Source organism: Amphiura filiformis, chromosome 6, assembly GCF_039555335.1.
Source record: "Amphiura filiformis chromosome 6, Afil_fr2py, whole genome shotgun sequence".
Classification (NCBI taxonomy): Eukaryota; Metazoa; Echinodermata; class Ophiuroidea; order Amphilepidida; family Amphiuridae; genus Amphiura; species Amphiura filiformis.
Genome location: NC_092633.1, coordinates 3,824,680 through 3,839,705, shown reverse-complemented (window position 1 = coordinate 3,839,705; position 15,026 = coordinate 3,824,680). Strand labels below are relative to the sequence as shown.

Here is a 15,026-nt window from a genome sequence, read left to right as displayed (position 1 = left end):
TTGTAAATCAAATAACAAGAATATTTCTATAGTATGAGTTGCATACAAAATAATATTGCACTTGCGCAGATTGCAATTTAGTCTTTTGTAGCTGATACCAAAATATCAAAAATAATCAATATTACTTGACCAATCAAATACAAGAATCTGGTATGAGTATGAGTTATATAATTTCTATATGAACATGGTGTAGACACAGTTGGCTGTACCTTGGGAATTCATTACTCACTTTTCCTTTTTCAAGTAGAAGACATTTGTAGTAATTTTTTATTGTTATACAGAAGCTGCATTTTCTAAAATGAAATATGAATGTTAAAAATTCCTACTATCAGTAAACACTATAGTGAAATATTTTTGATCAGGAAGGATTTCAATACCAATAAACCCACTATATGTGACATGATCAAGGGGAATAAGTCGGACGTCACCAATATTCTTTTTGAGATGTTGGCAAAAACAGTGTTCAAATTCTTTTGTTTTATATTGTTTTCAGCAATTGATAAATTGCTCATAACTTGGTTACCAGATGTCCAATTTTGATGGGGCTTGCATCAAAATGTAGCATTCGTAAACTGCCAGAAAATGATGTAAAAAACTTCTAATTGAAAATTGCCGACATGCGACTCATTCCCCTTGATCATGTCACATTATGTTATTTATCAAATTTGAGAGTTTTGAATTTTCTTACTTCAACAAATGCTTTTTATGGTGGTTGTAGTTATAGTGATTGTGTAGATCTCGGTGGTTTGTATAGTCAATTGTTTTATTGAAATGCGGTGACTCCCAAGTTGACCATTAACACATATTCTATTGGTGTGTACTACACAGGACTCCTTAGCAGCAGAGTTAGTGAACACTGTGGAGCAAGAATTGGGTGTTGAGCCACATCTCACTCCAAAAGGAAAGAGGTCAGTTCCAGAACAGTGATGTAATTCAACATAATGTACAGCTATAAGATCTAGATCTGCTTCCAATTAAAGCCATATTGTAATATTTCCTTAACAAATAGAATTGTATTTCTTTTCCATAAAATGTAGGTCCCCTATGAATTTTGACCCGAACAGACGAGGCAAAGCAAAGAAAATTACTATTACTATTTAATATCAGTCAAGAATGCGCGAATGCGAAATATTGTGATTAAGTGCACAATTTGTGTCGTGTGACGCTGCGCAAACCTGCGTGTATGTCCAACGCAGCAAAGTCGCATTAGGTATGTTGTTAACACCAGCAATGTATGTAAACAAAACAAAGATTTACAGTCACAATGCCACTAAGACTTTTAATTATTTTGAATTTTGGCACACTAAAAGCAGGCATTTTGGATTCATTGGTACAAAAGGATGCAAATTAAGACCATGTCTCAGATACAGCTTTCCCCAATGTGAAAGTCTTACCGTTTTAAAATAGAAGAATGTTTTGTGCATAATTTTGACATTTTTTTACTAAAACATTGATTTCTCAGAGTTCACATTTGACAACATTGCATGATTTTTGTGACAAGTGCCATCCACATCTTTAAACATTATGTTATTTATTCTAATTTATTCTATAAATTATTATTGAGAGGGGAAAATATAAACCAATCTTGAATCTGAATATTCATGTATTATGCAATCTTTCACATCATTCATTGATTTGTTGGGGCTTATTTTATTGCAGAGACCACCAGCGTAGTGTAATGAGAACAGTAAGAGCAGCTAATAGGAAAGCTAACCACAGTAGACAGAGTTCAGTCTCTGATCTGAGTGTGGCTGATCTGTACAGCAGACGAACATCACCAGGTAGCTCACTCATTTCAGTGGCTGGTAGTCCTCGTAGTGAGCAGTATGAAGGCGATAATGAGTCAACCAACAGTCCTATTGGGTAGGTACAGTTCCTGATGTTTTCAAGATATCAGAAATGGTCTCAATAAATATACAAAATGCAGATTTGGGGAGAGTTGAATAAAGCAAGCTTGAAATCATATTTATTTTATTAATGTCCTTGTGTTGATCTGAATTACATCTTCATAGCAAGCAGTTTAAAGAGACCATCCCACTTTTGGTTCAAGTTCCTTAGGGAATTAGTCAAGGTTGAAATTTATTCATGTAAATTCTGTTCTGTCTGTCATCAAAGTAACAGGTGTAAGTCAGTTCCTCTATGGCTTACTAGCCAAGTGGGGTGGCCCTTTAATGAGCAACCGAATGTAACTTACGAGCGAGCCAACAATTAAATTATGCTACAAGCGAGTGTGTGTCCACACAGGACTTACTTGTAAGTCAACTCAAAAGTAAGCATGACCTTCACTGGTAAATTATGCCATGATTATGCACAATCACAATAGGATTGGGTCATCAAGGTCATGCTTACATGCGAGTTCACATGCAAGTCTTGTTCACACTGGCCTTGCATTAAAATGTAGCTCGCTACATGTAAGATATCTTACATGTAAAATCGTCAAAAGTAACTTGCATGTAGCTACATGCGAGTGCGTTTAGACGGGCACTACTTGTAAGTTTATATTTGAAAGTACTTACAAGCGACTTTACGAGCGATTGTCTGAACAAGCCTTATATCTATACTTTCCTTATTATTATATTTTTCCTTAAATTTCAGTAATCCACTCTGTGGCATGCATGCAATAACTGATGAACTACTAACTTGGTAGGGTGATGAATAGTTGTGAATATTAATTACCTTATTTGCATTATTATTTGTATTTTACAAAACTTCATTGTGTAGGCCACTATAATTATAAACTGCATATATGTGACCTGCTACCACGAAATGAGCATAAAGTCGCAAGTTGGTAGTTTCAAGATGCCCTGGGTACTACGTTGGTGTTCTTTGTTTCTTACGCACCTGTTCAAGCCAGTAGTATGTTTGTATGTCCATTGTAAATGGGTGTGACAATGGGCCATTCTTGAAGGACATACTACTGGCTTCTACAGCTGCGCGGCAAACAAAGAATACCAACTCGCTCGGCCAGGATGTCTTTTGTGGTAGCAGGTCACACATCTAGTTATAATACCAATGCAATATTAACCCTTTGAACCCTATATTTAAAATAGGCAATGATGACATGACCCTGAATTATCTGCATAAATTACCATACATTTGCCTAATTGTAGGCATTAAGTTGTCCTTTCACTGTTTTTTATGATTTATTTATGCCCAAGTGTTCATTTATTCATTCATTCATTCATTCATTCATTCATTCATTCATTCATTCATTTATTCTAATAGTGACAACATGTGTCACTTTTGTAAACCGGAAGTAACCCAGACGTAAGCTTTCCGACTGTTGATGTTGTGTGTGTATATTCCCATTGACCACACAGCATTACACCGCATATACTATTATCCACTGCATATAACATTTATACTCAGATGTACGTAGTATCCAATTCAGTATAGCCAAATCGTCAATAAAATCCCCATCTTTTTTCGCTTTCAAAGTCACTTTCAATCTCATAATCTGAAGTATCCATATCTTCATCATCATCGTCGAGTCACGGCAGCCAAAACATCGGCTGCTTACATGCGTTTTGATGCCATATTTTGGTGGTTTTGTTCACTATTTTTGCTGAAAAGTTAGGGTATATGTAATACTCTATAAAACCAGCATTTTGGGTTCAAAGGGTTAAGTCAGATCTATACAACGGAGTTCAGTTCATTTGAGTCTTTTATCATTAAGGTAATAAAAAGCAAGGTAGTAATAACTCTATCATGAAAATGGTGTGTATTGAAATAATATCGATTGCATAAATTATTTCATTCTTCATACAGCACTAAATCCAAAACCCTTGGTAAAGCAGGGATCCCAGGCTCCAACGATCTGGAAACTGCACTGAGACGACTATCACTACGCCGACAGAATCGGGAAGCCGAGAGAAAATACACAGAGCATGAAAAGGAGAGGTTGCTGACAATGTCTGATATTGAACAAGGTGCTGGAGAGACTCCTATTGACGGAGGTGGAGACCAGACACCGACCTGTACAACTCCTGGTAGTATATGGTCCAGTAGTATGTTGGGCTATTCAGGTCTTGCAGCTCATAATTTCAAAGCATTTATGCCAGAGAAATTACAAATTGTCAAACCAATGGAAGGTAAGTCACCATGTAGAGGAGTATGAAATATTGTCGAAATGTTATGGAACTATTTAGATAGTTATTACAATTTTGTTTGTCACAGAGCCGGTAGATCGGATGTAAATTATTCCACTTGTTTGGAAGGAGTCAGTTTTGAAATTTGAGTTTATTATCACAAGTTATAGGAATTATGATGAAATTGAGCTTACCCTCTTGTAATACATTTCTATCTACCCAAAATCAAATATGATCTAAGTTACATATCTCTAGCATTTGTGGTAGTAAAGTTATAAGCCTATAATGCATTTATTGATCAAATGGTGTCGCAAAGTCACACATGTCTGTATTTTCATGATATTACATACAAACTGGCATATCTGTTTGTTTTTTGGTTTGTCTCCTTGCTTGTTTGTTTTAAAAGCTATAACGAAATATTATAAGTATTATAATACAATCTGATTAAAACTAAATTGTTAATATGATATTACAGATTATGTTAAAAGTCAATTTATTATTCATCCATGCATAGCCATGATTATCAAACAGACTCTTCCACATGATGAACTCATGTCTTTCTTATTGATTAATCCTGCAGGTTCAATGACATTATATCACTGGCAGAGGCTTGCAACTCCCCACATGGCTAGCATGTTAGACTCCAGGCCGGGCGTGGCTGTGAAAGGTTTCCGTGAGATTGACACTGAGGATGACTTGTTCTCGTTAGATGAATTAGAGGATGACGGCATGTGTAGTAAGTATTCCCCTGTCATTTCAAGTACCATTCTCAATAATTGATTATAATGAAAGACAGAAAAATACAACATACAGGCTTATTTGGTAATTTTCACAAAATTGTCTAAAATTCAGTCATCAAAAATGTAACAGTTCTTCAAAATACTTTATACTAATATTTGTATCATTATTCTGTATGTGTTCTGCTGATTGTTGTTCTAAACACTAATCCGTGAACCAAGTAATGGTCAAAATTCATTCGGCTATTACTGGTGGCCATCCGCACCAAACTGGTGTTGCAACTGCCCAATTGGGTGGAAAAGCACTGCTTCAAAATCAATGTTATATTGTATTGCAATGTAAACTTTCAGCATCTTTTTGGCACATGGGTGATGGAACACAGGTTAATATTACTGCAAAGCCTGAATCATTTCACATTTCAGGTGGGATGGCCCACTTCAATGGCTTCAATTGAGGTGTCGGAATGCGTGGAATCAGATTTGTCTATTGTTTGATGCCACAAGGTCCTCGGAGGTCAAAGGATATTCTTCAATAGCCAATGTGAATGAGGTCACAGACTTTTCATGGAACATATTCATGATTCACATATTAACTTTTAGTATATATCAATTCGTTTTCAGGGAGTACCATCCCCAGCAAGTGTTTTGTGAATACCAGCAGTACTTACACATACACTACCAGTAATATTGGCCTCTTAGACAACACAAATTTATCATCAAGGTGAGTCAAGTCTCGTATTCTTTTTTAATTTCTCTCCATTACAATGTTTCTGTCTCTTTCTCTCAAACTTTATGTCAGTTTCTGTTCATTTGTGTGGTTCTGTCACTCTCATTCTGTTGAATCTTTCTCCTTCCCTCCCTCCCTCCCTCCCTCCCTCCATTGTGACATCCCTTACTCACTCCATCATCCATTCTTCCGTACTATACATATTTCTCTCTCCTTTGGCCCAAAATACCAAAACATTAAGGGTATGCATCAAATCAATTACCATCACGGTTGTATTTCCGTGTTAACTACTACAAGCACGCTCATAATATCATTATACATTTCAATCATACATATTAATATTGTTGTTCTCGGTTTATATTGATTTAATTACACCATTGACTTTTGTTTACATTTAATATTATTACTCTGTTGAGCTACTAGTGTCACTTGTAATGTTGATGATTGATGAAATAAAATATGAATGAATGCATCGCCATAATCCCATGGGCACTACCAACCAAAGTATTGGCCTCTAAGAACCATTTTGATTGGTTACAAAGATAACTGTATCATATATTGAGCCAATCAGAGACATGATAATAATAGTCAGTAGGGTTGAAGGGGTTTAAGCTTAAATTTGAGATATAGAATAAAAGCTCTATTTTCATTGGTTACTCAGATGATTATAGCATCTAATTAACCAATCAGGGGCACTGTGACAATTGTTAAAGCAATATTTATAAGAGTGTAATAAGACATGTTTTTTGTGTTTTCTTTTTTGCTTCAGCTCTATGGGTCCACGGATGACATCAACACCACAGATCACAAGCTGTAACACAAGAGCAAAAGCAACCAGTACGTTCAGTACATCAATTGGACTAGCACAGATTCTTCAGGAACGTGAGACTCCAAAAATGCCCTCTGTGCGCACAAAAGCCGAGGCATCTTCAGCCCCTTCCCCACGCAAAGCCAATATGGGCTTGAACTTCTTCTCAGCAGCTAGAGCTGCTGAGAAAAAAGCCGAGATGAGCACCATGCCTGGAGGAGTACACCAAGTCCGACGTGGTATCATTTCACGCAATGCTACACCAGTGTTGTCCCAGACAGCAGCTAGAGTGTTAGATCCTGAAACCAAGGAACGATTAATGGAGAAAGTTAAGGCAATACGAGCAGAGAAACAACAACAAGAGACTATTCGAAGGTTGTCCATGAGTGAAGGTATACACACAACACGGACTTCTAGTGTAGCAATGAGCAGTACGGTATCGAGGGCACCAGCTTTTAAAACTGGTGTTGCTCCAGGATTATGCGATGCTCTATCAGGAATGACAATGAGCACATCAACATTATCCTCTAGCTCAATGCAGTCATCCAGTAGTCTTAAAACTGGTGCTGCTCCAGGATTTTGCCGTGCTCTTTCAGGACAGACAATGAGCACATCGACATTATCCTCCTCCAGCTCGATGCAGCCGTCCAGTAGTCTAAATCCTGCAACTGGTGCCATACCCAAATCAGCTTCTCTTTACTCATCATCAAGTGCAAGCCCGTACTCATCAAGTACATCCCATTCCCCATACCCATCAAGTGCAAGCCCGTATGCATCAAATACATCCCCACACCCATCAAGTGCATCCCTATACTCGTCAAGTACATCCCCACACCCGTCGAGTGCATCCCTGTACTCGTCGAGTGCATCGCCATACTCATCAACTGCATCCCCACACCCATCAACTCCATCGTCATACTCATCAACTACGTCCTCATACTCATCAAGTGCATCCCCATACTCATCAAGTGCAATGTCATCATCATTATTAATGTCTTCTAGCTCAACATCGATGCGTACAAGTGTTCTCCCACCTCCTTCCACCCAGGTCACCCCACCTAATGTTCTTCCACTTGCCGGTGACACAGGGGTAGGTCTTGCATCGATCGGGTCATTAGGTGCTACAGGAGGACCTGAGGTAGGACTAGGGGCAGTGGGGTCACTAGTAAATCCCCCAAGTGGCTCTGCATCAGGAATAGCATCAGTTGGGTCATTAAACCAAGGAACTGGCGTTGCTGGTAAAGGAATCGGACTTGCAGCAGTAGGAGCTTTAAGCCCTGTAGGTGGTGCTGGAGGTATAAGTCGTGCTACAGCTGGGATAATGAGCCCGCAAGGTGCTACAGCTGGTGTGGGGCTAGCAGGGGTGCTGAGTCCACATGGTACAGCAAGCCCTATGTCTCTACTCAGTGGTGGTAATTTGAATGATCTGAAAAATAGACTGCCCTCTGGAAGAAGACTATAACAGTTTATGTAACATGTCTTGAAAATGTTGATGGATTACATGTCAATAATATTGTTAATGTGATTGGGTTAACTGAAATGATTTTTTTCATATAATACAGAAGAAAACCGTACAGAAACATGTGTTCAAACAAACTTGATAACCAATATGTTTTATACACGTTCATCGAATATATCATTATGCTATTATCTACCACTGTCAAACCATCGACAAGGAATTACCAAATTGAAAACAACTTTTGAATCGGGTTTCAGTTTTCCGAAATAAGCTGTTCTATGAACTGATGCAACTGGCTTTTTTGATATTTTTTTTCTGTGTGTGAATGTGTGCAAACTGTAAAATAAGGAATTGTAAAAAAGAAGAAAAGACTTTTACTATTTTTATACCCTTTGCATTATTTTTTGCCTTTAAACTTTTCTATAAGTTTAGCATGTTAGTTTGCAGTAATGTATGTTTGGTTAGCATGTGATTGAAGAGTTTGATTGTGAATTGTCAACGATTTTTTGCTGGTGTGATAATGGAAGAAACTAGTCCATCAGTCACCATATCGTGTATGTCTCACTCCACTTTAGTGCATTGGGGAGCTGTGAGAGTATTAAAATCGCTCCATTAACTATAAAATAAGCAAGCATCATCATTGAAGTATTGATCAGGCAGATGCACTAGCACTGACCAAGAATGGTGAGTGTGAAGCATGTATAGTAACAATAGGCTCCTAGTCCAGCCCATATAATGCTGTTCAGTATTATATGTGCCCATCCACCACAAACTGGTCGTAAAGTCGGCATTTTCCATCAAAAACAGTTGTGGATTTCTATGTAAAATATATAGGAATTTGATCTTTGATAAACCATAACTTCACTTCTAGATGTCCGATGAAGCTGGTTGAGGTGTCATTGTAAAGCTGAAAGTGCATTCTTTCAAAATCTGCAATAAACAGAAAATGATCTAGAGCTGACTTTACTACCACTTCGTGGTGGATGGTCACATATGAGTCCAAATAATTAGGATTATTGTTTTGACATTACTGCGTCAGGAAACTGTCTTTAGCATACTTCGTAACGATCAACTCTTCATCCCATGCTTAAGTAAACATGATTTTCTTCCATTTTTGTTGATATTTCAACAATTGTATGCCAAGAATTCTAGATAGTTTCATGCAACACACTACTAAAAAAAGTTCCAGTTGTCCGTTCAAACATATATGTATATAAATTCAAATACTAATATATGAAGTTTTATTTCACATTTTAAAACAGTTGCTTGTTCAAAGTCCCACATACACTTATATTATGCAAAATGGTTAGTTGCCAAGTTTGAAAGTGACCAAGTCTGTCAAGTTATTGGCAAAAAAAGGAATTTTTTTTTTGGGAAGACAACCATTATGTGATCAAAGAGATATTAATTATGAATTGTTCATGTCCTTTTTGATCTCTCTTAAGCTGCCTTTGAAAATTTTAAACCCAATTGAGTTTTTAAATGGCAAGGTTAGAAATATTAATCACTGTAAATCCCTTTTTATGGTTTTTGCCATAATAGTTAACAGAATACCAAATTTGCAGTTGATATTATCGAATATGCAGTGTTTGCAAGAAGAACTGAAATTATTCAGTCAATGTGTAATAAAATGTAATTTTTCTTTTTATACCAATGACTACTTGATAATGTACTTGTAATATGTATGTAATCATGCTCTGCATTAAGATTAAATAATGATAAATTGTGATGTGTGAAAGCTAAACGAGTCTTTTGTTGGGTATATTGATTTTGAGATACAGCCAATTCCTTTTGTAATAATAATATTGTGTTGTTCTCAGCTGTTCTGAATTATCCATATCATTTTAACCATAAGTCAAATTTTGATGGTTTTTCAGCAAAATAAAGATCTTACTATGCTTAATGTAAATGTATTACAGTATAAAACTTAAATTGCCCAACAAACGACACATTTTGCTTGATCACACCGCGATTGTAAATCAATGCAGTATTGTAATTTATCACTTTTTGTCAGGAAAACCAAACCAGCACTATAATTATTATCGATGTGATATAATAATATTGATATTGCATATTTATGTAGCAATCATTATATACATTATAATCAACATTTAAAAGAAGTGCATAATTTATTGTTATTTTAGGTAGTCGTACCTCCTCTGAATTGTTCCAATGCTCTTTAGTTCCTTTCACCTTAAAATTGGTAGTGACATCAAAAAAACGTTTCTGTGCAGGCGACAACACTTCACCGCCTCAACATGCGAGTGTATTAATTTGTGATTCCAAGAAGGGTGTGGGCATTTCACAGTTATGCAGCCTAAAAAATGCAGTATTTTGTGATTCCAAGAAGGGTGTGGTCATTTCACAGCTATGCAACCTAACAAATGCAGTTGACGTCACTACCAATCTTGTGAGAAGAACTATAAGTGCTTATCACTCCTCAGGTATATCAGTTTTGATATGAAAAGAAATTGTTCAAATTTTGGAATTTATCAGTGATTATAGAATTCAAAGATTCTGAGCTTTTATGTCAGACAAGTTTAAAAATAATAAAAACTGTTCAAGGAAACTTAGTTAAAGCAGTCATTACATATTGAGATATTTACCATAAATATTGGTAGTATGGGGGAAAGTGTTTTGACATTGATGTATTGTGCTAAAGCGTGTGGTATAATGTTGTCGTTGTAAACATTAACCTGACCTTGTATACACTGTAAATATAGCATTTTGCGCTTCAACCCAGTTTGTGATGTCAATATTGCACCTGTCACTCACAGTGGTCTCAGATTCAGTGGCAAAGTTCCATAACCTCTATTCAACCATTCATAGCTCAAAAGCTGACCTCATTGTGGTGGATGAGTTTCTGTACCCAACACATGGAAAGGTCATTCTATGAATGTAGAAATCTATAGGGGTTAAGGAACTGTGCATTGACAGATGAGAATGTTTGAGATCTTAGTGTGTGCATTCCAATCAATGAACCCAGAGAAGGCATAATACCTCTGCATTGTCTACTACCCCTGGCAAACTTTGATGTGTGTGCTTGCTTGCTTGCATCCTGCTTGTAATGCATTTTTTGCCAATATTGTACTAAGTGATATACGCATCCATATGTTACGTACACTCATATGTTTTCTGACATATAAGATTTTGGTCTTTATAATTTCACTATGGTCCTCATGTGAAGCAATTAGTGGATATCCACATAGCATTTTACAGAGACTACCCTCTCAAATCATCGGTCTTTTCACACATTAAGTCCACGTTGACACTAATAATTGACTTAGGTTTCCAGTCCCAACCTGGTATCAAACATCTTCATAAAGTGCAGGCAGTACACATATACTGATTACATATTGTTATGAATGAAACCAGGTTGGGCCATATATAATATGCACAAAGTGTTGACATCACCTACTGGGATGAAATCAAATGAGATATAGAGACAGTAGTATTCAGAGTGTCTTGGGTAGATGTTTCAACCTCATTTGTCACATGACTTGTCACATGACAATTCAGTTTAATGAGCTGCTTTTGTTTCTTGAAATATTATTTTGGTTTGAAAGAAAAACAAAATTCGTATATTGTAAATTTAAAAAGCATATTGAGAAAAGTATTAATCTCCTTGCATATTTATCAAAGAATAAGTGAAGAGACTTTAGACAGTCAATCTATTCAAGTCAAGTCAAGTAAAACAAGTCAAGTAAAACTTAAATCAAAGAAGTACAGTTGATAGTCTATTGTTACATTCAGGATCAATTCATTATAGTTGATAAATAAGGTGCTTTCAAGAAAATTATAATTTTAAGCAAGTGCAAACAAAGCTGTGAAACTTGTTACTTGCTACACATGACAAACTGGAGCATAAAGTAGGCAGCCAACATATTTTGTTCATGGTTGTGTTCCATGAAATTCATGACATTATGAATGTAGCTTACTCAGGGTTCGAATTCGGGTGTATCGCATAGCAGTTTGCTCCACATTTTGAGGTAACTGCTACCCAATTTTGCATTTGTATAGCACTTTTTATAGTGCTTTAGTGTAAGTATCCTGATTATGATGAATTAGCCAAAAACTGCTACGCAAAATTTCTAAATGAATTCGAACCCTGAGCTTACTCCATATGAGGTTAAAAGTGCACCATAAGATTAGCAGAGAGCTCTAAAGTTCTTTAGTTATATTTTGGTTCCCCTTAAGCAATACATTATAAATTACACAGCACCATAACATAGTCGGTCTTCATGTCTTGTCATTTTGGACCTCGGTCAGTGTTCATGTCTTTTATTTTGGACTTTGATTTTATTTATTTTGTCACAATATGTGCAATATTTTAGTGTTTTAGATTTATTCTGAAATCATTTTGTAGGTATCAAATGCATGCTTTACCTGATACCAATTGTATATAAGAGTTCTTTTTTTTAATTGTTCAATACATTTCAATGTTCATACCCTCTTGATTTCCCCACCATAAGATACACATTGATAGAAGCACAACGGTAAGGGTTTTTCCTTTTGAAGGGGTGACATCATGTATTTGTAATATCCACTCTGTGAGATGGATGGTGCTACTAAATGGTAACAAAGCACCCAATTATTTTGGTGTTGTTGGAATACCAATACAGTCCAACCTCTTTTCTCCAGCCATGATGGAACCAAGCATTGTCCCGATAAGTGACAAATCCAGATACCAGACATGCCAACTAGTACGGTTTCACTGTATTTTGTACGGTAAAACATGAAAAATACGGTGGTACAGTCAACTCCCGCAAAATGCGGTATTCAATAATCTTGACCAAAATAATAATAAGTCATGCCTCAAAAAAATAAATGGCTGCAGTAATCGTTTGATCTGTTGAATTGCATGGTAATGTAGCTGTCATTTGATTTGTAGACTAAAAAAGGTACAAATTTACAAAAATATGGATACGGGGTACAAAATACGGTTTTTTGGTCGTCTGAATACAGAAAACAGGATTTCAAAGTTGGCATGTCTGAGATACATGAATTATGTGTACTTTTGCACTGAATGTCAAAAGTGCTAATATTGAAACATAAACTTACTCGACATTGAGTTATTAACACTGGAAAATGGTATTTTAGTGATGTATGCAACATAGATATGTTCTTCTAAATGAAATTAAGGAGTCAAATAATTAAAAACAAGTGTTTTGTATGAAGATCCCACAACTGGATCTGTATTATATAATAAGACAGGTCCGGATAAGGGAGGTTGGACTATATTCAAATCATGTTGCATGAATGGAACAGGTGCTGGGTTCATTGTGATTTATAAAATTATTCTATTGTAAGAAGTTAGCTATAAATAATAACATTACAGTCAAGAATTATGGAAATGTAAATGTATATCAAAGCCAAAGAGGTCAGTGGAACGTCTTTTTACACAAACCCACCTTATACCCCTTATGAAGTACCTCTAAAAATAGCATTTCTGTGTGTTTCAGGCCTTAAGGCTAAAAGCTATTTTTTACTTTGTGGGGACCATGATTTATACCCCACAAAGAAATTTTGACTCATAAGCTATTGCTGCAACTTCCACAGTACCCCACAAGAATGTTCGCACAGGAGCATGTGAAGAAACCCAGGGTGTACAATATGAATTTGCTGATCCCATTGACATCTCAACTCAATTAAATGATACAAGAGGATATTCCTGATTTCAATAGTTGGGTATTACATTTCAGTTCAGTATTCCTACCTGTTTTAGCTTGTGTACACTTCTCCATTATACTAATTTTACATGCTTACCACGAAGAGCGCATTTGTAGACCTGCGGGATGTTGCAACTTTGTTGTACGCACATTAAAATGTGTAGAGTATTTTTGAACACTAAACAAATTTTATGTGTGAAAAGTAAAATCATATTTTTTACCACTATGCTATACCACCCTGTTGTTTTGCAAATCTATCCATTATGGATGCTCTACTTTGTATTATTTTATTTGTTTTAATTGGTCACACAACTTTACATGGAGGAGGGGCTTAATGATCATGAAATGACCTTCAGGATGTCATGCTGTTTTTATGAATTTCTGTGTGCAAACATTCCCTGTGTATATCTGGTATGTACTCAGATTTCCTATTGTAAAAGTGAATATTTGTTGAGGATTAGATACTGTATAAGTGGAAATTTTCGCGAGGGTTTTATTTTTGCAATTAGAGCTCCAACCGCGAAAATAATACCTCGTGTATATTTGCAATATTACAAGTATAGGGGAGGACTGGGCAATCGCGAAAATAACATTCGCGAAAATGTCTCTCACTACAAATCACCACGAAAATTACCACTTATACAGTAGGTGCTACAACAATTACCTAGTCCGACATGTATGATCCTATTTTCTTATTTACCAGACTATGTTCAACTCAGACTATGACCACTATCTCATATGGCGCAAAAAAGACGAATCACAGCTTCCGCGGTCAATCTTTCTTGAGCAATCAGAGTCTGCATGAGTACTATAGTTGGTAACTGAGGAAAAAACAGGTCCTATTCATCGGACTACAATAATTACCAAGTTAATGTGTGGTCGTTTTATATAAGGATTGTGTTGTGTCATCAATCAGAACTCTGGGAGATTATGACTGCTACAATGTCTATTTCTGTTGTTCAATAAATGCATAAATAAATACATTAAAAACAAGAAATTATTTTACAAGTACAAATTTACAAGTTTGTACTAAAATTGAATTTCAAAGAGAGTCAATTTCTTGCCATTAAGTTATTTGACAAAATGTTCACTGTAAAAGCATGTTCCTGATCTCTTTGTTGGATGGATATTCTCAACATTGTGTTAAAAAAAAATTGCTGAATCTCATAAGATATCCCTACCCAAAACAAACTTGAGTACCCTACCTCCGGGCCTAATTTCAGCCTAATTTAAACATATTTATGAAAAGCCTTATAACATAAGCTTACCTAGAAGCAAAAGAGGTGGTAAATGTTAATGAGTCCTGTCTTTATAAGAAATGACGTTAAACTGTTAACTTTTATTGAATAATTAAATAAAGGTAATTGTTTTTAATAATGTAATATTAAATGTTATATCTTTATCATGTACAGTTTATAAGCATTGAAATAAGACACCGATCAAATATTTTTTGTTTTGAAAATGTTTGCAGTTTTCCCCTTGCAAATATTGAAATAAATATTGAAAGAAACAACAAAGACAAATAAATATGTGTTTTG

General features: G+C 35.8%; 1 protein-coding gene across 1 annotated transcript in view; it reads left to right on the top strand.

The window, feature by feature from the left end:
* Positions 1–15,026, top strand: part of LOC140154847 (trafficking kinesin-binding protein 1-like) — a 114,298-nt gene extending 99,272 nt beyond the window's left edge. The window contains 6 exon segments of the mRNA XM_072177490.1: positions 829–908; positions 1,660–1,863; positions 3,769–4,091; positions 4,669–4,824; positions 5,447–5,546; positions 6,322–15,026. Of these exon segments, the coding sequence (XP_072033591.1) occupies positions 829–908; positions 1,660–1,863; positions 3,769–4,091; positions 4,669–4,824; positions 5,447–5,546; positions 6,322–7,822 (2,364 nt within the window). The 3' untranslated portion in view covers positions 7,823–15,026.